Source organism: Hippopotamus amphibius, chromosome 4 (assembly GCF_030028045.1).
Source record: "Hippopotamus amphibius kiboko isolate mHipAmp2 chromosome 4, mHipAmp2.hap2, whole genome shotgun sequence".
Taxonomy (NCBI): domain Eukaryota; kingdom Metazoa; phylum Chordata; class Mammalia; order Artiodactyla; family Hippopotamidae; genus Hippopotamus; species Hippopotamus amphibius.
This window is the reverse complement of record NC_080189.1, coordinates 16,801,042-16,825,815: the sequence shown is the minus strand read 5'-3', so window position 1 is coordinate 16,825,815 and position 24,774 is coordinate 16,801,042. Positions and strand designations below refer to the sequence as shown.

Sequence of the window (24,774 nt, the reverse complement as noted above, 5' to 3'; positions counted from 1 at the left end):
TCAGCATAGTACTGGAGGTCTTGAACAACATAATAAGTCAAGGAAATAAAATAGGAGGGAAAAGTCTTGGAAGAAAAAAGCAAACCTGGTAATATTTCCACTGATATTATCCCATACATCGAAAGCGCAAGAAAATTCACAGGCCAAGAATTAAATTTCATGAGAAAGCTATAAAAAAATCAATAGTGTTGCCTGCCTCTAGCAATAACTAAGTAAAAATATAATAAAAAATAGGCTGTCATCTATAATATCAATAAAAACAATAAAGCCATGCATAACACTTTTACAAAGAAAATTTTAAACTACTGGAGACATAAAGAAAAACCTAAAGAAATGGAGAGCCATGCTACAGTCATGGATGGGACAATTTAATACTCTAATGATATTAATTTCCTCCAAATTAACATATAAATTCAATGTAATTTCAAGTGAATATGAGAAACATTATTTTGAAGAATCTTGTCAGACTGATTCTATAATAAATTTCAAAGAATAAAGGTCCACAAATGGCTGAGAATACTTTGAAAATATAAAGAATAATAGACTGTCCTTATTGAATATTGAATCATGTAACTTTCAAAGATACAGTAATTCAAATAAAGGTATTGGCACAAGAAAAGACATAAGGTCAGAAGAAATGACTAGAGAGAGCAGAATAAACCCATATGTGTAAGGACACGGACTATGTGGATATGGGATTATAAATTACTGGAGAAATGATGGATAATTTAGCAAATGGTGCTGGGAACATTTCTCACTAAAATAGAGAAAAATAAAATCAGTATTCTACCCACATCATACACAAACATAAACCCAGATGTATTAAAGGACTAGGAATAGGAAACAAAGATATTAATGTAACAATTAGCCAGTAGAAAGAGAGAGCAAGTATTTCCCCTTAGCTCTCTTTTTTTTCAGGCAGTGTCTCTGGCAGGGGCTGATTCTCCTCTGTGCCTCTATTTCCCACTGGAAAACACTCTCCCCAGGCCACCCCCGGTCTCTACAGGCAACCCCAGCAGTGACCCCAACCCTCATGGCTTGACTTCCTTCTCCGGAGTCCCAGCTGCTGCCCAATGACCCTCACTACACAGCCCGTCAACGGCCACTTCTCCAAGCTTCCACCACTGCCTAGCGGCCCCGGCTCCAAGTGCTGGTAACCCTTTGTCCCTCCAGCCCTGGAGGCAACAGAGATTTCTGCAGTTGCTCATGCATGGATTGCTACCTATGGGTTACCTGTCTTCAGTTCTTCTTCTGACATCCTGTAACTAGTCCCCTGTGTTAAATTCCCTCAATTGAACTACCTCACATGGAATATTTTCCCTCTCTGACACAGCACCCTAGTCACCAAAATGAGAAATTTTACTTAAGTAATTTGCAGTGGCACCATTATCATCTAATCCATATTTTCCTATACAAGTTTTTATAAGCTGTTTTAGTGCTGTGATGGAATGCCGTTAAGTTTTATTGCTTTTTTCCATTTTATCGAATATTAAGATATTGGAATATGGGTGTGTTTAAAATCCTACTGCAATACATGCTGTAAGCAGTCTAAATACCATCAGCAATAGCATTATAATTTACTTAATTACTGTCCATATGAGCAACTATTTGTAGCAAAAATAATTCCACAGATTCAGTTTCTTTATATGTTAAGTGATGAGATTCCGGTAGGCTGCTATGGTCTGTTTTAGCACCAGCATTTTATAATTCTAAGTTGTACCTATAATTTCACATTCTCAAATTCTATCACATGCCATCTAAAGTCTCCTTCCTTACTCTGACAACATTAGCTGTATGACTAACACACAGCCAGTATCTACAATGAAGCAGAAGACAGTGAAAAAGAAAGGCTTTATTTGAAAAACTTTCCTTCTGCTCATTAAAATTAATCCAGCAATTATTGAATACTTACTATGGGTCAAGAACTTTTTTTGAAAAAGTGAAGATTCTTATAATGTAGAAACCTAAGTACTCCTTCTCATTCGTGTTACTTGTATACTTATGTCTTTTTCCATTTTTGTTCAATAGCGGTAGATTCACTATTAAGCTGAGTTCATGAGGGGCAAAAAGGCAACCAAAGAAGCCTGTTCAGCTTCTCTGCCAGCAGGGAGATCTAGCTTGGAATTCAATGGTGCAGGTGGGGAACAAAAATCATCTCCATGCTTTCGAGCTATTTCCATAAACAATCAATCCTCTGAAATCTGTAATATCGTGACAGAGTTAATACAGTATAGTCATATAATCAACTTCATATCCTGGGATCAAATAAATTTGTATAAACCTGGGAAGAAACACATTCTATTGATTTTTTTTTTTTAAAAACTAGGTTAGTAGCATCTGTCTCTTATATTAGACTTGTTTTTGGAATTTGCAAAGCCAGAAGAAGGGAACCAAATAGAATATAATGCTAAAACAGTATCAGCTAGGTCACAATAAAACAAAAGCCAGACTCCATACAATATATCATGTACCTAGCATATAATCCATTGTACTAGACATGCAAAGAAGCAAGAAAATGTGATCCATGATGAAAAAAAAATTTTTTGAAATGATCACTCAATGGACTTAAGAGCAAATTGGACACTACCAAAAAAAAAAAAAAAAAGTCTGTGAACATGAAAACAGAGCAATAGTGAAAAAGAGACCAAAATATTTTTTTTCCCAAGACCCATGAGATGATAGCAAGCAATCTAAAGTACACATAATTAAATACCAGAAGGAGAGGGAAAGGGGGATGCAGCAAAAAATAAATGGATGAAAATATTCTCAATTTGTAGGGGAAACAAAAAGGTTGACCTCAGTTCCAAAGAGATCAATGAACCTGAAACAGGATGAATACAAAGAAAATCATGTGGAATTTAGAATAATGCCCACTATGACAACCACCAAAAAAGATGCCCACATTCCAATGCCCAGAAACTATGAAAACCTTACAAGGCAAAAAGGCCCTTTCTGGTATGATTATATTAAGGATGCTGAGATAGGAGATTATTTTGGACTATCTGCAGGCGGGGGCCCTGATGTCATCACAAAGGGAAGGAGGGAGGCAGGAGAGTCAGAGAACAAGAAGTGAGTATAGAAGCAGAGCTCAGTGTGATGCGGGGCCATGAGCCAAGGAACGGAGGCCACCTCAGCAAGCTGAAAAAGACAAGGAAGTGGGTTCTTCCCCAGAGTCTCTGGAAGAAACACAGCCCAATCTCCCATTTTAGACTTCTGATCTCCCAAACTGTATGATAACACATTTGTGTGGTCTTAAACCACTGTTCATGGTAATTTGCTTACAGCAGTGATAGAAAAGTAAAAACAAACACATAGAGGCTTAAAACTAAAAGAAAAATCTCAAAAACAGAGAAAAAAGACACATTACACACAGGGGAATAATGGTACAAATGGTACCTGATTGTTCATCCTTAAAACATGGAGGCCAGAAGAAAATGAAACAACAGATTTAAAGTGCTGGAACAAGCCAACAAAGAAACCAGTCAATCCAGTATTCTATATTCATAAAAATATAGCTCAAAAAATGAGCATAAAATAAGACATTTCAGAAAAATTAATTTGAAATTATTTACTGTCAAGAGAACTGTACTATAAAAAAATGCTAAAGGAAATCTTTCAAACTCAAGCAAATTGATACCAGATGAAATCTCTGATCAACAGAAAGAAATGAAGAAAGCTGGAAATGGTAAATATGTGGGTACACATAAAAGACTATGAACTGTTCTTTCATCTCTAATTTCTTCAAAAAATAACTGACTGCTTAAAGCAAAAATATTAATATTGAAATGTGGGGTTTATATGCATGTCAAAGTGTAATCAGTGAAAAAAACAGCACAAAGTAAGGGAGGAAAAATGGAATTATAAGAGAAAAAAGGTCTGTCACAAATTACTTGTATCAAGAAGTATACCACAGGGAACTTTACTCAGTGCTCTGTGGTGACCTAAATGGGAAGGAAATCTAAAAAAGAGGGGATATATGAATATGTATAACTGATTCACTTTCCTGTACAGCAGCAACTAACACAACATTGTAAAGCAACAATACTCTAATAAAAATTAATTAAAAAAAGAATGAAGGAGGGGATTTTACAGACATTAAACGGATAATAAGAGAACATTGCGAACAGCTTTATACCAGTAGACTCAACAATTTCGACAAAGTGGACAAATTCCTTGAAAAATTCAACTTAGTAAAACTGTAAAACTGATTGAAGAAGAAATAGAAAATGTGAATAATTCTATATCTATTCTTACCTCAAAGAAATCTCAAACCCAGACAGTTCTTTAGGAAATTCTATGAAATACGTAAGGAAAAAAATACCACCAAACTTATACAAATTCTTTCAGAAAACAGACATTTCCTATCTCAATTTATGGGATCAACATAACCTTGGATATCAAAACGCGTAAAGGATATTACAAGAAAATTAATTTATAGACAAATATCCTTCATAATCAGTCATAAAAATGCTTAATAAAATATTAGTAAATTGAATCCACCATATAAAAAACGGTAATACCTCAAGTGAGGCTTATCTTAGAAATGCAAGGTTAGTAATTTTAAAAAGTCAATGGAATCTGTGATATAAAGAAAATAAAGGAGAAAATCAGGTCACTTCCATATATACAAAAAAAAGAGTATTTGCTAAAATACATCTGTCACTTACTATTTAAAAAAACTCAGAAAACTGATCATAGAATCATAATTACTTAGTTACATAAAGGGCTTTTATAAAAACAACAACCAAACAGCATATCTTATGAGGAAATGTAGAATACTTCCTCCTACGATCAGGAATAAGACAAGCATGTTCATTCTTACCACTATTACTCAACATATTTGGGACTTCCCAGTGGCGCAGTGGTTAAGAATCCGCCTGCCAATGCAGGGGAAACGGGTTTGATCCCTGCTCCAGGAAGATCCCACATGCCACGGAGCAACTAAGCCTGTGTGCGACAACTATTGAGCCTGTGCTCTAGAGCCTGTGAGCTACAACTATTGAGACTGTGTGCCACAACTACTGAAGCCCACGCACATAGAGCCCATGCTCCACAAGAGAAGACACCACAATGAGGAGCCTGTGCACCGCAACGAAGAGTAGCCCCCACTGGCCGCAACTAGAGAAAGCCCGTGTGCAGCAATGAAGACACAACACAGCCAATAAATAAATAAATAAATAAGTTTATAAAAAGACAAAAACATATTGCCAGCTCATTCAATAAGCCAAGAAAAATAAAAGGTGTATAAGCAAATAATAAAACTGTCCTTATTCACAAACCACACAGTTATGTATCAATACATAGCAAACCTTAAGGAATCTATCAAAAACTACTAGAACTAATGAGTAAATTTAGCAAAGTTACAAGATAAAGTCAATAAATAAATGTGTGTGTACACACATACACATATGAGTTACTTCTAAACAGTAGCAATAATAACTACATGTGAAATTTAAAATAGAACTATTTAAAATAGCATGAATTTAACATATATGCAAGGACCTGAAAACTGCACTGAAACTACAAAAGACTGAGAAGAAAAATTAAACAACACCTAAATAAGTGGAGAAATATATGTTTATAGATTGGAACACTCAAAAATGTTAATATGCCAGTTCTCCTTAAATATATCTATAGATTCAGTGCAATTCCAATTAAAATCCAGACATTTTTTGTAGATACAAACTGATTCTAAAATCTGTATACAAATTCAAAAGATGTAGAATAACCAAAGCACTCTTAGAAAAACAGAGTGAAATGGTTCATATTACCAGGTTGAAGACTTATAATAAATCTATAGCAATCAAAACATCATGGAAGTGGCATAAGGATAAACAAATAATGGACCAGAACAGCGTTCAGAAAAAGACCCACATACAATCAAGAGGCAAAGGCACCAAAGTAATTCTATGGAAAAGGAAAGTCCACTCAACACGCAGTGCTGGGAAAAAAAACTGGATAAATGTATTTTTTCAATTATGAATAAGATTCTTTAATTTCACCTCTCATGATGTTATTAAGAAACTTGCAAAGTTTTGGATAATTATATTTTTAAAAATGAATCTTGAAGCTACTTTACCAAATGCACAAGAATTTGAGCTGAATCACATATTTATACATAAAAGCTAAAACTATAAATCTTCAAGAAGAAAACACAAGAGAATATCTGCCCAACCTACCCTGGAGTAAGCAAGGATTTCTTAAGAAGGACACAAAAAGCTCTAATATGAAATGTGCCTACCTCATAAAAACTGGAATTCATAAGAATGTTTAAACTTCTGCCCATCAAAAGAAACATTAAAAAAATAAAAAGATAAAAATAAACTGGGAACATATTTGCACTAAATATAAATATCTGTCAAAAGGCTTGCATTCAGGATATATAAATAGTACCTACAATTCAACAATAAAAGATAAACAGCCCATCAAAATATGCAAAAAGCACAGACTTTTTTTAAAACCGAAAAGACATAAAAGGTAACAATAAAGATAAACAACGTCTTACTCTCATTTTTTGTTGAACATAATGGATTGTATAAAACATACATAATTTCTTTCTTTCTAGGGATGTAATTTTATCCTCTCATTCTGTTTCAAGTGTAATATTATAATAGCTTTTTGTCTCTAACACATTTTCAGCACCTGTGAGGTATTAAATTTTGATCACTTCTCACCAAGTAGATTCTTATACATTGCTGTTGTGCAAGTAAACAGTACAAAATTTCTAGAAAGCAGTTTTATCATTTTTATTAAGAGGCTTTAAAATGTTTATGCTATTGAATCAGTCATTTCTCTCCTGGGGATATGACATAAGAAAATAATTTGAAATGTTAACTGAGTTTATGAACATTATGTTAACTACACAAGTTTTTTTTATACCACCAAACATCCAGAAACCTAAAAGTTCCATAATGGAAGCTTTTCATAAAGGGATAACTCTTACATAAATTGAAACATATTTACACAATGAAAAAGTAGTGTTTTACCTATGATTCCCTGTTTAAGAACATGGAAATAGAGCAATTGAAAGGAAACACATCAAAATATAAATATAGTTAATTATGGATCATGTAATTCTGAGTGATATCTTTATTTTTAGTTCTTATACTTACATGTGTTATCAAAATAAACATTTAATATTACTTTTTTCTATATATAAAAAAAGATTATCCTATATGTATAACTTAAACCCTGGGAGTTTCTCCATGTAACTTTTCTCACTGCATAACCTTTTGCTTTTCTAACTCATAAATACAAAAAAGCCTACACATTTTAATTTCAATTAAGAAAAAGAAAGTTGGCTTTGCTTTCCTTAAAGTTCAGGAGACTAAAATCTTTGGACTGCATACCACATAGCACATTAGGCTCCTCAATATGAATAATGCTTTCAACTGTCTTGAAAACTTTTAGATTACTTAGAAACAGACTCAGCATGAAAGGACCTTCAAGACTGTAATGGCAGAAAATTGTGGCAGAAATAAATACAACTTACAATGTCTAATTATGGTCTGTGTAGAATCCAAAAAGGTAATCAGGTTACCAAGCACCCAATGAAGAATCATCTTAATTAATAGGAATGCATTTCAACCAGTAAAATGAATTGAATACTTTTGCTTTGAAATGTGCAATTACAAGATAAAGAGTCTAAAAGAAACAATCTTTTCTCCCATTCTAGTAATTCTATCTCAAATCTCTCTTCAAGTACCACTCTGAATATTTTAAATACACAAAAATACATACACTTTTACCCAAATAACTACTCTTCTGCTTATGTAATCATCTCACACAGATGTGTGAGTTTTCAAATAATTTACCTTCTTAGAAACATAATCAATATAATAGTTTCAAGACGTGAAATTTAAGGACTGAAAATAAAGCGCTTTCATTATTGAGTGAAAAAAAATACAATGGTGTCTCCTAATGAAGAGTAAAGTAAGATATGTATGTACATTGAGTAATATTATTTACAGAACATAGGATGTTCAAAACTGTGCAGATAACCTACATTTAATAATTTTACTATTCCATTTTCTCTACACCAACTCTCATCTATTATTTTCCTCTTTTTCCCACTGATAGGATGGGAGACCGAAAGATTTGATAGACCCTCCCAAACACTCTCTCCCAACCTAGAGGGGTCTCCTGAGCTCTACACATATATCTCAAATTGCACATTTCTATATCTTCTTAGATATCTCACAGAGGTTTCCATTTTAACTTATCTAAAACAGAGTTCTTTTCTGACACTATTACCCCTGTTTTATATTTTCTATCTCATATAATATATTCACCCTTTACCTAAAGGTCTATGCTGTCCACCCAACATTCACTGATACTCCTTTCTCATCCTTCACAATAAGTCCCCATCAGTAATTCTTGAATTCACCAACCCCTTCTGTCTTCATCACCACTTTCTCTCTTCAGGCTTTCAGATCCCCTCATCTCTTCACTTGGACTTTGGTACCAACGTCCTGATTTGTCCATCTGTCTCCAAAAGTTAAGATTCTGGTCACCTTTCACACGGACATCCAGATAACTTTTCTGAGCAACAAATCTGATCCTGTTTCACACCATCTGCCACAACCTCCCCATAACAGTTAAAATAAAACAACAAATTTTAAAAACCCAACTCTTTCTGCCTTTGATTCACCATTCGTATCATCACTCTGAACCACCACTAGTAGTTCTCCTGGTCTCCGTGCCCTCTTTAGGCTGATCCCTCTAGGGAAGCAACCACTTGGCAACCTCACTCATGGAGACTCCTGCCTCCTCGGTGAAATTTTTGCGGATCTCCCCAGTTGGTAAACATGGTTCTCCTTTCTATCCTCACACGTGCCTTTCTGCTAGAATTTATTATGTCAGACCGTGATTGTTCATTTCCTTCTCCCCCCACAACACTGAACTGTGGGCACCTGAGGATACAGCTTTTCTATTGGTTCATTCTGTAACCATTTCACCTAGCAGAGTGTCACTTATGGATTCAATAAATATTTGTGAATTCAACAACTATTCAGTAAATATTCATGACTGACATTAAATGAATGAAAGCAGTGAGACATTTTAAGTAAGTATTACCTTGAATTCACAAAATCCCTATTAATTAGAGATCATCAGTATTGCCCATATTTCCCATATGCTGCATGGCCTTTAATGATCCAGCCTCAGAAGTTACACAGCATCAGTTTCAATGTACTCTATTTGCCAAGTATTTGTAAGCCCACCTATTCAAGGGGAGGGTATATAGACCCAAACTTTTTATGGGAGAAGTCCCCAAATTGGATGCCACTTCCAAACCACAGTAACCATCAAAGGATGCTAGTGAACTAACTTATTACTTTGAAAATGTATATATAAAAGAACTATTTATCCTGCTTCTCTGAAACAAACTGTGTAACTAAGTAACCAAACAGTAGGTATAGAAAAAAATCTCTCTTTAGAGAAATATTTCAGGTAATAAATGAAGAAGGATAGAATTAGAATATCACAACTTTGCAACCACTGATGATTCCTGGATGTAAGTATTAAGCATCAAAGACCATTAACCAGAGGCAGGGAGGGAGGGAGGGAGGGAGGGAGAGGGAGAGGGAGGGAGGGAGAGGGAGAGGGAGGGAGAGAGAGAGAGAGAGAGCGGGGGGGGGGAACCAGATGTTACATGTGCTCTTTTGGAAGAATAAAACACTGCCTACAAAAGAGATCTGGGCAAAAATGTGTCTGATAAATCTATATCCAACCATCAACTTAACAGAAAGAGGGAAGAGAGAAGAACATGTTATTGAGACCTTGGGGACATTATCAGCACATGACAGGACAAATAGCCTGGTTTCTTTAATAAATAAATGAAGAGAAGAAAAGAGAGAGGGAGAGAGAGAGATGGGTGGGAACCTACAGAGACTTAAGGATCATATCAACCAATCACAGTGAATGTGTTTTATTTGAATCCTGATGAAAACAGAGCATAAGAAAACAAATGACATCTGCAAGACAATTAAAAATTTGAACACTAAGTAGATATTTAGTGGTATTCAGATGCTACTGTTTTAATGTTTGAGATAAGATGTTGTGCTTGTATCTACAAAAGAAAGTCTTATCTTTTTTTTTTTTTAAGAAAGTCTTATCTTTTAAAAACACACTCAGAAAATTTTATGTGTAAAATGATACAATATCTGGGATTTACTTCAAAATAATATAAGTGAAGAGATCATAGTTGGGGACAGAAATAAGATTGTCCATAAATTGATAATTACAGAGGCTAAGTGATGGTGCATGAGGGTTCAATATACTGTCTGTTTTTAAATTGAACTTTACCCATAACAAATATTTTTTTTAAAAACACACTTTACTAATTCCCCAAAGTCAAAACTCCTAGATAAATTCTATAACCCACTTTGTAATCTCACCCTGCCTGCCTCTCCAGCATCATCTAAACAACTCTCACTTTTCACCTACCTTTAAGTTATATAAAACTAAATGTAGTCTCCACAGAGGACTATGATCTCTCAAACTACCAAGTGTATGTAAATTTCCCTTTTTCCAGTACGCTAAGTTCCATTCTTCTCCTCCTGGCAAAATTCATTCATCCTGTCACATTTACTCGTTGCCAATCACAGGTATCAGGCTCTCTGCTTGTATCAGAGGTACACTGGAGTGATGGATACCGACCATCTGCCACTCCCACCCAGAACTCCACCCCTCCCCTGCGCTCCTTTCTGCCTATGAAACTGACCCATTTAGACTGTATGAGTGACTCCCTTGTCCTCTGGCTTCTGCTGGACTTCTCCAGAGGGAGACAAGAGCAGAAGACCTGGAGGGCAAGAACTGTACTGATGTCCCTGGCCCTCTCCCTGCCAGGCTGGCACAGGATGGCTGCTTTCACTTAGCAAATACTACTCTTTCCAGGTGGTCCTTCCCAAATAGTTCTCTTTCTGATACAACTGACTGCTTACCTGCCTTTGCACCTTTAGCTCAGGCATACACCACCATCCGTTGTTGCTTCTCATAAACCCAGTGCACTATGTGTGAAGAGTCCCTCCATTAAATTCTCCTCTAATTAACAGTTTCACTCTGCCATCTCCTTCTTGTCCAGACTTTAATTATATAATTGTAAGAAGAAACAACCCAAACCAAAAAAAGGTTATAAAAAGAACCTGACACAGATATGGGCTGAAAAGTTATAGAAGATGAAGAGGTAAAGAACATTTGAGAGAGGCAGCATATGCAATAGCCCTGTGGTACAAAAGAAGCAAGGGAGGGCTTCCTAGATGGCGCAGTGGTTGAGAATCTGCCTGCCAATGCAGGGGACACGGGTTCGATCCCTGCTCCAGGAAGATCCCACATGCCGTGGAGCAACTAAGCCAGTGTGCCACAACTATTGAGCCTGCACTTTAGAGGCTGTGAGCCACAACTATTGAGCCCATGTGCTGCTACTGAAGCCCACACGCCTAGAGCCCATGCTCCGCAACAAGAGAAGCCACAGCAATGAGGAGCCCACGCACCACAACGAAGAGTAGCCCCCACTCACCGCAACTAAAAAGAAAGCCCACACACAGCAAAAAAGACCAACACAGCCAATAAAATAAATAAATAAATTTATTAAAAAAAAAAAAAGAAGCAAGGGATGTCCAAAGATGTACTTGACTCGAGAGGCAAAGAGCTAGAATGCAAAGAGGGCAGTGGGAAAGGATGGAAAATCGGAGAGAAACTCAGTTTTGCAGTAAAGATTTAGATTTTGATCTTGAGAGCAATGGAAAGTGTCTAATACTCTCCCTGACCTCCCAAGCCTAGGTAAGGGATCATCTTCTTTTAGACATTCCCCGACAGCCTTCTACCACACAGCCAGGACAAGGATGCTCTGGTACACGGTGAACATTCAATACATGTTCACTGGATTCATGAATAAATGAATAAGTAAAACACAGGTGGCCAGGTTCATGGCTTTCTTGAGCACCTCCAAGAATTCTCCCTTGCACGTACCCTACTTGTACTTATTCCTATTTGCTCTTGGCTGAGTCTTCACCTATAATTAGTAATAATCACCTTTGGAGAGAAAGAGCTGTTATATGAGCTACAACCCTGAAAATTAGATCAATCTCAGACCAGTCTTTTATACCTAACAGCCATTCCATTCTAGACATGGCAGATGTAATGAGCAACATCAGTATCTTAGATGATGGACATTCTTGCCATAATCACAATAGGTTATTCTGTTAAATCTCATTAACTCAAGGTGATGGAGGAAAAATCATTTGGAATCCATGAGATGAGTGAAAGTTGTTTCGGGTTGTTTAGCATAAGAAATACAACCTTCTAGCTTTGAGGCTTAAGGTACAGAACAAACCAAGTGCTAGCCAAGCCAAGTAGAAACTTTATTTTAATTTGCTTTACAAACTGATAGTGTGGCCTGATTTACACCAGATAAAATAATAACCAAACTTTTAAGTTGGTTTCCTCATCATTTAATAGTAAATTGAAACAGGGGCTTCTTTGGCGGCACAGTGGTTGGGAGTCCACATCTCAGTGCAGGGGACATGGGTTTGAGCCCTGGTCCAGGAAGATCCCAGATGTCACAGAGCAACTAAGCCCATGTGCCACAACTACTGAACCTATGCTCTAGAGCCTGTGAACCACAACTACTGAGCCTGCATGCTGCAACTACTGAAGCCTACACACCTAGAGCCTGTACTCTGCAACAAAAGAAGCTATCACAATAAGAAGCCTGTGCACCACAACAAAGAGTAGTCCTCACACTCTGCAACTATAGAAAGCCCGCGCACAGCAACAAAGACACAATGCAGCCAAAAATTAAATTAAAATAATAAGTTGAAACACATCGCTAAAACCTGCTTGAAACTCATCTTATACTATATGTTTTCTTTTTTAATGACAGCAAACAAAATTAAAATGCAGGGTAGTTTCAACACTGTGCAACTGAATATTCATTAATGTCACAACAATGATGTCTTTCCACATCCAGGCATTTTGTGATCATGGAGATGCTCGTCTTATGCTTAAGCAGGCAAGATGGAGATGAATGCAAATGACCACTTTCCTGTTTATCTAAACACTTGAGTCCTCAGTGAATCAAAAAAGCATCAAATGGCAAGGTTTCTGCATCAATGCTGGGATATGTCTATGACACAATGCTTTTTAATTAGCATGCAAACTTTGCATTTCATTCTGGTAGAAAATTAATCAAGATAATTAACACAATATGCACTTATCTTTGAAGTTCAAACAAATATGCATCCATTTTTTTAGTGACATGAAGAATTACTTTCTGATTTTGTCTTCCCCTAGCAACTCTACATTGCATCAAGTTTATAAGTTGATAAGGCAGGAGAGAACACTATACCAAGGTTCTGTAAAATGAATAGTAAAGTCTAACTGTGACTAAAGTACATTTCACTTCAATCAAATAGATGTATTGCTCACCAAAGAGGCCATGGTGAATCCAATGACTTCAATATAACCATCATCATGACGCTGGGGTTCAAAGTCATGGTGATCTCCTGGGTTCCCCCAGGGCATTGTGCCAGCACAATATCTGCGAGAGAAGAGTAAAAACAGAATTAAATGTGTTCCAGTCCTCTCACGATTATCATGAGGGATTAATTTATAGTTAGATCTGATGTTTATTTCACACAAGAACAGCTTTCTACTCTTGGTTCACACCTCTCAATAGAAAAGAAAATGGATTTATCATCTCCAAGTATCAATTTATGAAAATGGGGCAAAACTGTGCAACAAAAGCTTCTCATGGTGCACAACTTTCTCCTAATTCATTATTTCTCAACGTCTCGCTCTATAATTCACAAATGCCTGCCTTCTATCACACACCATGAGTTATCAATAGTTGGTTTCAGAATGTGGTCTTGGAGGGAGACATAAACATGCCAATAGGAAAGGGAAATGGGACGAGGTAGGTGACATCAATAGTATATACAAAACGAAGACAGTAAGTACCCCAGGACGAGGGAAAGGTAACTGAAGGAGACAGGAGTGAAAAGGGATGAGACAAAGATGTGAGATTAGAGAGGGAAGGGGAAATCAAGGAAATTGACAAGAGGAGGAAGCAAAATCTGGGGGTTGGGGGCATGGCGGAGGAGCAAGAAGAAAAAGAGAAGAGCAAGGAGAAGAGAAAAAAAGTTAAAGCAAGCTAACAATATCTCCTGAGAATCTGGACCTTCTACTTCAACAACTAAGATGAAAATACTTCTGGAATAGGTTGTAAGGGGCTATGCTGAGCACGGCCAAAAGTAATCAGGAGACTATGCTTTCCTAGCCAGAGATTTACATACAATTCTCATTTCAACTAAATGCAGTCTAAATAGAACTTACTTGTGGATTTTTGTGTCTGAGTTGCCTGGTTTGCAAATAACAAAGGGTCATAGATCCATCCCTTTCTAAATCTTGGCTTGGGAGCCTAGAATCTAATTTTACGCCACTGAGATATGTGCTTATTTTGAGACTAGTTAATCTTAAATACCCCTTTCTCCTGAGGTATATAATAGCTCCAAAGAGAGTTGACATCCTGGCTAGAAAATGTTACTTTAATTGATCCTATTTTTTCAAAGCAATCATCTGGCAACGATTTTGAATAAATTCCATGCTGAAATCAGGCTGGATGATTTCCTAATAGCTTTTGGGAAACTGAGAACAGGGATTTATTCAAGTCTATCGTTCCTGGGGGGGAGTAGGGGGGAGGGGTCAGTAATTGAGAACTGCATTAAAATGTTCCAGTCCAGAGGGCTGCCTGGGCTTCTTCAGGATGGCTAAGTATAGACCATGCATGCCATATCACATACCCAAAAAAATACCACAGAGAACACTAAACAAACCAAGTAGGAGAACACAATTATCAGACTTGGAGACTCAATAAGCCATTAAAATAACTTTTTCATTGTTTGTACCTGGAAATTTTTATAATGAAAGCAGAAAACCTTAGGCCAAACAGAGTTCACATCAAACTAAGGAAACAATATGAACAGAGCTTACCTGGGTATATTTAAAAATACTATACACTGGAACTTCAGTTCCTGAATCTTTGGGGTGAGATCTGTCCCATCGCACTGCAACAATCAAAGCAGAAAAAGCAAGGGTTCTGAAGTAGGCACAAGTCTAAAAGACAACGAGGTTGACGACAGCATGTACCAAGGACTTTCCCTTGCCTCTGTGTCTGCTGAAGTGGATGCCCATCACTATGACTGAAAATTTATCCCGATTATAACTTTCCCAGACCCAGGGTTCAGGGCTTGGTTTTGTTTTGACTTAATGTAAAAATAAAGCTGCCACTTGACCAAAATAATTTTTCTCTGGTCTCACAATCAAAGGAACTATCATCATTCTTAACCTTGGGTTATTCTTAGCTATTGAGGCTTACAGTATCAACATCAGAAGATTTATAAATGCTTAAAAGAACGAAAAGGACGAAGCCTCAAGTTGAGGCAGTAGCAATCTCGACCAAAGTCATCTGATTCAAACAATAGTTGTGAATATGACCATTTATCTTATTTGCTTTTCCGAATTTTTGTTTTGAAAATGTTCAACATAATCTTTTGAACACTGTTTAAAAGGAATATATCCTTCATGCTTTTTAAAAAGTATCTATTATAAATTCGTATTATCTCCATTAGTGATTTGCTCTTATCCATTTCATCTCTTACAGACTGTGACATGTCTTCTGAGATAAACCAGTTTATTGAACCTGGACGTGACCCTGGGTTTCAAGAGCCTCAGGCTGGCTTGGCCTCAATACCTTTGCGTGTGGCTTCCCTCACCCATCCGTGCTTTCCTCAAAAGCATCCTCTGACTAATCAAAGTAAAGACTTTCATTTCCCTTCCTCATTTCCCACTGGTGACAAAAGCCAAAAGAGGAACACTCCAGTCACGACTGCAGGCTTCTCAAGGTCAAACGTATAAAGCCTGCTTTTATATTGGCTCTCCTCACACCCTCATCACAGAATTTCCCCCGTTGCCTTCTCCTCTGGAGAGAGGGTAAAGCATCCTAAACCCCTGTGAATTTCTAAAAATTTCTTCAGAGGGAATTTCAACCCAGGTACGATGACTCTGCTAGTGGTCAGGTTGTCTCATTCTCCTCCCAGCTGATCTTCACGCAGCCTAATTTTTTTCATGAGCGTTCTCAAAAGGTGTTTCTGGGAAATCTTACAATCCTAAATACAATAGTATTTTCAAATTTTTTCTAGATAGGAATCAAATTCTAGACATTGATCGAAGGTGTTTTTACAACATTCTCAGATACTTAAACAAACACGGGTCTCCCGATTTAAGGACTTGAAATGAATTGACAGACGGCTTCACCAATGAAGAAAAAATGTAGACAACTTCAATGATCAAAACTGAGTGTTGAAAGCAACTAAACTTTTAAAAAATAACATGTGATACGTTAAAAGCATGCAAAGCAGTATTGTTGCATTATAGAAAAAAACTATACTTAATATTATTGTATTTAGTACAGGATTTATTTCTTAAAAATTTTCTACTTTTGCCTCTTGAAAAACATGTCAGCGATTCTGGAAACTCATTGAATTCTATGAGGATGGGCACCTTACAATATATTGAGTTTTACAAAATTCTCTTATATATTACTGCATTTAAACTTTACAACTTTTTAGAACAGAAGTTTTCAACTTCTTCCCTACTTCAAACACACAAAGGAAAATACTTGCACGCAAAACATCTTCCTGTGTGCAACCTCACACAGGAAGCTTACTGATGAAACAAAACAAGAAGAAGAGTGCAAGTGAAGTAGAACAAAATCATGCTATATGTAGGCTTTTGTCACTGTCCTCTGGGTTTGAGTGTGTGTGTGTGTGTGTAGTATTCACACACATATTTTATATTTATGTGAGAGATTATTAACTATTACCACAGAAACACTGACTTCGCCCTGTGGTAAAGATAAGATGGTCTGCTGGTACGTGTACATCTAATTGCTCCATCCTTTTCATCTCACATTCAGGAAACATACAGTGATGTCATTGTAGAACTATGCTTGTGTCCCTCTGTGTCACAGCACAATGGTCAGTAACTGTTGCTTCAAATGCATGTGTTGTTATGCCTGCTTCACAGAGGAGGAAAGTAAACGCTTCTGAAAGGTTGAATGCTTCCCCCAGTCATATACCTCATAAAGACAGACCTAGGACTGAATCCCAATTGTTCAGACTTAGTTTCTATTGTTTCGGGTTTTTTTTCTCTTCATAAAAAAAAAGATGATTACATAGACCAATCCATCTGGAATATTACACATACTGGCTGACAGCAAATCTTTTCTAGTTATTTGACTGCCACTTTTGCCTCTCTGCAAGCTTCTTTTCATCCCTGCTATACAGCCACCCATGCCTGAGATACTGCTCGTCAGGAGGACTGCCACATGTGGGAGAAAAGCTCTCTAATGCTGAGGAGGCATACAGAGTTTAATCTCCATCCAGCTGACTTAAACAGTGGACACCATTCAGTATGGCCACTGCCCTCCACTCACTGGCTCTCCGGACAGGTGCTGCAATATTCCTAATAATATGAAAAATACTGGAAGAAGAGGGAAAGTTTATTTTTGGCTGGGTTGCAGGCAGCCAAAGAAGAAACAGGGGAAGTTTGAGGCAAGGTTGCTGCTACTTAAATAATCATCATTTTATCAGAATCAAGATCTTCACAGTTCAATGGACCATGTGTCTTTCTTGCATCTAGCTTTAAAAAGGCAATATTCCAGTTTTCAGTAGTCGCTACTACTAAAGGATGCTTGCTTTTTGTTGGTGTTTCATGAGAACTGAAACATCTGAAAATGATGCTAAGGGGTGTTAGTGGAAAGTCTTTGTTTCAACTGATTTAGGAGATTCATGTCTCCTATGTACTTTATTGGTGGTGACAAATTTGAATTTGTATCCTCTTGGGCTTCTCTGTATTCCTCTATAAATCCATTAGTTTAAGGTCATATGTTTTTCTCTATTTTCATGTATACCTTTTGTCCTGTCCCCTCTTGTCACAAATGCTATTCTTCATTCCACGATAAATTCAAGCATTGCTGTATTCCCATTCCTTCTTTCCCATCTATATACTCTTCTCTATCATGTTTCTCTTTCCTTATACAGGTGCGTGCAACAAAGTCATGTTCATTCCCTCTTTTAACTTGTTTACTATAAGGAAATACTTTGTCTTTGTTAATAATGAATGCTGTGTTATTTTAAAATATATCTCTTAGAGAAAAGATGACTTCCCATCCCCCTTGCCTCCAATATGAGTGCCCCCAAAACCTGGGATAGAGACCCAGAAAGAAACAGCCCCCTCCCCCCCACCAAAAATAAAAAATCTCTTAAGTGGTGAAGGACCTTAACCAGGCTGGAGAGTGAGTAACCACAAAATAATGAAATCAAAGTGTTTTTCTTAAATGGAGACTCTTCACATAGCCCGGGAATAAAGATACTTGTTTGGTGAGCATCTATTTCTACTTCAAGACCCAGCTTGACATCATTCCTTTGATGACTTCCCTGACTGCGCCACAGGCAGTCCTCATTTCTCCTTTTGTGCCACCAGTATATTATGTAAGTAATTCAATAACAACATCTATTATCCTGTTCTGCCCAGAGTTATGTGCCCTTCCCCATGACTCAATTGTGAGTTTCTTCAGGAGTGAAACCAGTCATCTTATTTAACTTCATCCTCAGCAACTAAGACAGTGCCAGCCACACAACTAAACGCTCATAAATGTTGGTTGAACAAACTACACTCAATTCAGTTAAAGTTCTATGCAGCCCACTGATTAATTTAAGTATATAAACTGGTATTTGGGGTTCCTGTTAGGGGGCATGATATTTGCATCCAAATGAAATGACTCAACACATTCAATACTTACGACAACTTTAACATGTTTGGATAAATCTCTAGAGCTTCTCTGTAGGAAATCAGAAAAAGCTGCCTATATCACAAGGGAAAAAAAGAAAAAAAAAAATTTCATTACATGGTTATGCCAAATCCTTGCTTCTATATGATAGATAGGTAAGTCCCAGTGATTCTCAGTTATGCAAAAATATATAGCAAGCTCTCCCTTTGCCAAATCCAAAGTAAAGTAATGCAGAGGCTGTCAAGTTGAATTCTTTCTCTTTGTTTTCATAAGGTAACCTACAATAAAGATTAAGATCGCAGTAGGAGAGTGAAAATGTAGGTAATTTCAAGGGTCAGTTTGGAGATTTGACTATCTTTCCTGATCTTATTTGTCCATTAGATTCTGATATAATCTTTAACTTGCTACTGAGAATGTCTTGTTTCACAGTTTTTATTTCAATTCCCTCTCTCCAGTGGTATAAGCTTAAGCCACACTTTTTAAAATCAATATTTTGGAGGCCCCTGTTTTTCCTTTCTAGCCATGCACACCCAGGGATGACCTGAGTAGGAGGAGAAGGAAAAATAAGGGGGCCCCTTTAACCTCATCTGTGCTTCCATGAAAAATGTCCCATATCCTGTCAATTTCTCATCCAATTGTCAGTTCATACGTACCCCTATGAAAACTACATTCTTACCCTAGACTTGCCTTACATCTTTCAGTCTACCTAATTTCCACATTCTCCAGACTGGCTTTGATGTTTGTTTTTCACACCGCTCCTTGAATATCATCCCCTCAGTACAACTTTCAGGGCTTTAAAGTTCAAAGATGATGAGTTCTCTGCCAACTGACTTCAGAAATGCATCCTTACTTTCATTCTTAAACCAAGACATTAAACGTTAACCATAGATAGACACACATGTAAACATCTGAGATGTGTGTGTAATTACTAGCATAGTATAGTCAGCATCTTTATTACCATGAGTGAATTAGTATTAAATAATATATAATCTTTAAAAAATGAAATATATACTTACCCCTGCATAGAACATTTTATTTCGAAAACGACTGTTGAATTTCTCTGGATTTGCTTCTGCAAAAGGGAAAAGGTAGTTTTGTTACAGAGACCTCATTAAAGGTAGTGAGATAGATTAGCGCCTCTACTTCTTTCCCTTCCCTTCCCATGCCAAGGACCCAAGAGCTTCATTATCGCTTCCCCTTAGTTACAGGCAGTTGGCATGGTCCAGTGCTACAAAGTGCAGCCCCAAACTGGCATCAGCAGCAGCATCAACTGGGAGCTTGCTAGATATGCAAATTATTAGGCTCTACCCGAACCTACTGAATTAGATTACTGGGGGCTGGGGTCCAGGAATCTGGTTTAACAAGTTCTCCAGGTTATCCACATGCACCTTAAGGGTTAAAACACTCTGGACTCTACTCAAAGTAGAGGGTTTGCAGGGATACAGGGCACAGATGATAGAAGAGGAAGGGGGAAGTAGAGGAGGGTCAGTTATTTGCTTTGACCTCCATAGGGCATGGCTTCCATAAACTATGTACACACCTTCAAATTTAATTAAATATGGGGAATTTGGATAAAAGTTAACGGAGTATTTGTGACTACCATCTGTACTCTTGTTTGTGACAGGCCTTGAAAAATCATTTGATTTAGTGAAGATACATAAATATAAATATATTTATAATATATATCTATGTAGATATATACAGAGGACCTGCAGAATGGACTCAGGGCATGTGACAGCAAAGGCTCTGACTGAAATGGTTTCATTTTGAGTTTGGATGTTATATAGGTTGAGGACCATGAAAAGATTAAATGAGAATATGCATCAAAGAATGTTCACATGAATTCAAGGGATTATAACATCCCCAAATGAAATATTTCCTTACATTGTTTCTAATAAAATTTCAAGACTTTCCAAAGGAACCCACTGGAATTGTTTGCCTTTTGCTATTTTGTCCCATATGATCATTAATCCCTTGTTAGGAGTACATCTTTCTCCAGGTTATCTCTTATCAGACAGCTGGCTGACTAGCTGAAAGTCTCCAACCCTGTCTTTGAACGGCAAGCATGATGCCAAATGGCAAAGGTCATGGAGACCAAAATTCTACCTACCTTCTGGCCCCCATGATTCACATCCTTCACATATGAAAGGCGCATTCACTCCCTCCCACTTCCTTCCCAAAGGTCTCATCCTCATTACAGCATCAACTCAAAATCCAAAAACCTCATTTAAATCTCATTAGGTCAAACTTCCCAAATCTCATCACCTAAATCATCTAAATGATTTGGCTCTGGAGGTAATCCATTTATAATGATGAGGCCCTGGGTATAATCCATTCCATTATTTTAATATATTAATCCCATCTTTGTATACAACACAATAACATATGTGCCATTAGGATGGAATCCTACACCCTACTTCTGTCTGTAATTGGTCTTGCCCATTAGGGAGATATTAGTAAATATAAGTTCAACACTATGTTTATAAAAATCAGTAAGTGATTTGAACCCCATATAATTCACACATCTTCTAAATCGTCTGCATTGGATATCTACCCAACCTTAAGACTTCCGTTTCGTGTATATAAATGACTCCAAAATCTATGCCTACATAACAGTGCCACCTTCAATTCAAATTATATATATTCTAAAAATGTTTTCTCCCAATGTCATCTCCAATTAAGGACAACTATTTTCACTAACATTATCTTCATTTTTCTAACACCATTGCAAAAATCTTTCATTATGTATTAATTGGTCATCTAACCCATTTTTATCACAAGCTCATTGGTTCCTCTGTACTTTTCTTTCCTATCTGCAATGCCCTTACCCACTTTACTTCTTGTCTACATCATACTCCTTCTTTATTTCCTACCATATTTTCTCCTACCCTTTCTGGAAACTTTTCTCTGACAAGAGTCCCCACCAAAATCCCATATTACACACTACCTACCAACAGTCCCAGCCAAACTCCCATATTATACACTGCCTATACAATTAATCTTATGCTTACTAATTATTCCCTCTACTTTTATGTATCTTTTATATATGACATAGCCTTTTGCCCTCATGTTGTTTAGAGCGGGAGACATGTCTGAACATGAAAACTAAAATGTCATTTTGTATATGCCATAAAAAGATGTCTATATAAGATGAAGTGGGGGTCACACATCAAGGGAATGATCAGAAAAGTGTTCCAGAGGCAAGTACACTCGAGTCTAGAATGATGAATAGATGCCATGCTGAGGTTCAAGATGGAAAAGAAGGTTACACACAAAGAATCTCGGACAGTGAGAGTTTCTCAAGGGCAAACTGTGCTTGAGTCTTACTGCCTGGGCAAGAGCCTGGCAGTGTGTCCTTTGCAGTGATGGTGATGATCAAATTTAGCAATCCACTGAAAATAACACCTTTTTAAAGAAATGTGTCAGTTCTCCATATGAATCATGAAACATTCATAATCCTTTGAAACATGCTAATCTGCATGTCTCTGTATATTTGGTGAAAATAGCAAATCCTAAATCAAATTTAAAAACTGCCTCCTCTAGAGTCATAATTGCATTTCCTTGACCTTGTAGTGTAAGGTTCAAATCCTCTGAATAATAAGTAATTTCGATGAGGCCGTACAACTTGAGCATCCAATCTCAGACTAAAAGTTTGATGTGTTTAATATCCTTCATGTCTCCCCTCAAATGACAATCTAATTCACATAGCTGGCAAAGTGAGACCTAGCTTTGCTACCTGATAACCATAATCATTGTTAACATGACTGTATATTAATAGATTGGAATATTTTCAATGTACTTCCTCAAGCACTGTTATCATGCAATAGTGATTAAAGTACCGGGCAAGACTCCAACTGACAATTAAATGACCAATCCTATTAAATCTCTAAATTCTGTTCCAAATGATTGCATGTTCTGATATGCAACAGTTCAGCCGCACATGGCTTAGCCACTATGAGAATAGAAAAGCATCTGTTTTCCAATCAAATGAAGTATACCTTCTTTCTGATCAAATTATTCATACGTTTTCATTCTTTACATACAAAATGTTGTCAATAAATATGTGAAGATTATCTTTGCTCCTTGCCTGATTTTTCACTAGTAATTCTAAAAGCATTTACACAGTAATGCCACTAATAAACTGTCTCAAAATAAATGTCATTTTAATTGTCCCTTCTAAAAGAAATACAATATAGGTAGTAATGCAAAAGTCTGCATTTGTCCCATGTCAATTTGATGGGCTATTTCACATCTATGCCAGAAATTGTTTCTGCAATTAAATTTTTTAAGATTCTACTTTAGTGAGATTTGTTTTTATTACCCATTCCATGTAAATGGGTTAGCATAATTCCCAATTTATTCTATTTTTTGACTAATAACTAATAGGTTATTCTATGTAGGCTCTTTTTTTTTTTTTTTTGTAATGGCTCTCATGAGGCTTTGAATCACTCTGCAAGTATTTGATGGCAAATGATACAAGTTTTGTCATGAAGTCTCAATACCTGAGCAGCTCTGTTTGAGAAGTCTCAACTATGGTTTGTGTCACTTGAGAACAGCCACTCACACAATCTACCAACAAAATTCAGTATATATGCCCCTATTGAAAATGCGGCCTTGCTATCTTTCTCTTTTTCCAGCAGCCGAGCTTGAGATTTTCTGACTATCCAGGTAAAAAATGGGGAAAATCCAAATAAACAGAAAACAGTAAAAAAAAAAAAAAAAAAAGCTTGAGTAATTATACCTTTCATCATAAACAATGATTTTTTTTTTTTTTTTTTTTTTTACTTAATGCCAAAAGAATAGACTAACAGATACTAAGAAGTTCACACCTCTGGTCTAGGCGTATCAACCAAATTCGGTTGCAATATTTTGTGCATATTTACTGTGTACCATCTCTGTATCCTCTGCATGAATATGGTATGCATTACTCTCAGTCAACATCAATCCTCCCTTATCCAGCTCTTTCATGGCTGTGTTTACTCAAGGGCCCTGGCTTACCTGCAGGGCAAATGTTTGCAATTCCTTTTCCTATTGCAGGAAAGCACTTACACTAAGCCTCAGCAAAAAAGTATTCAAAGATTAATGCTTGGCATCTTTTAACCAATTATTTTATAATCATACACATATAAAATGATGTAGACATACGTATACACCACAATTTGCATATTCCTCTCTACAATGAAACAGTCCCACAGTTTAAAAGAAAAGTCACTTTCCCATAAGAACTCTTCCTAAGCCTGGTTTTTCCACCTTGATGTCTCTCTTTGCTCTCTCACTCTGAGGCACCAAAGTTTCACCACAGCACAAGGAAATGTATCATTAAAATAACTTTCAGATTAATATGACAAAATACTAGGTCCTTTGAATGAGCTCACTGTCAGCCACTTGCTCATTTAGGCCTCTTTTTATGGCAAGATGTCTAATTTGGAGGTTTATACATTAGTGATAATTGTATTGCTTTACAAGTATTGTTAAGAAACGTAAAGATTTCATTAGGAAGCCCAGATCCAGAGTCTCCCAAAGAATATGTGAAAAAAAAAATGGGATAAGAAATGGAGAAAGAAACTCCAGTTACTTCCCCAAATTTACTCTCCTTAAATTAGGAAAGGCAACAGGTTATAAATATCAGCCCTAATGTAGGACTCTCTGAATATCTAATCTCCAAGAACTGTCTAGAGCAGAGAGGTGGGGAGCGTGGTGGTGCTTCTGATTTCTGTATTTGATGTTTATGGTTCTGTTATCAACCAAACTTTCTATCTGTGATTTCCTGGTTAATCAGAGAAAACCATGACTTTCTTTAATTACTATTGCTTCTATTTGGCTCAGCATTTGACCCTCAAAGCCTCATGAAACCAGGAATGAAAACTGATGAATTCAGTAAGAAAATTACAGGTTTATATTCCGCTTTCATTTTGTCTTCTAAC

General features: G+C 36.8%; 1 protein-coding gene across 2 annotated transcripts in view; it reads right to left on the bottom strand.

Annotated features, from left to right (window-relative positions):
- Window positions 1-24,774, bottom strand: part of DGKI (diacylglycerol kinase iota) — a 456,175-nt gene that overhangs the window by 154,169 nt on the left and 277,232 nt on the right. For both annotated transcript variants that reach the window (XM_057733401.1, XM_057733402.1), the window contains exons 16-19: window positions 19,867-19,922; window positions 18,863-18,925; window positions 14,992-15,065; window positions 13,429-13,540 (exon numbers count right to left, since the gene is read on the bottom strand). In XM_057733401.1, coding sequence (XP_057589384.1) covers window positions 13,429-13,540; window positions 14,992-15,065; window positions 18,863-18,925; window positions 19,867-19,922 — 305 coding nt within the window. The remainder of the gene's footprint in view (window positions 1-13,428; window positions 13,541-14,991; window positions 15,066-18,862; window positions 18,926-19,866; window positions 19,923-24,774) is intronic.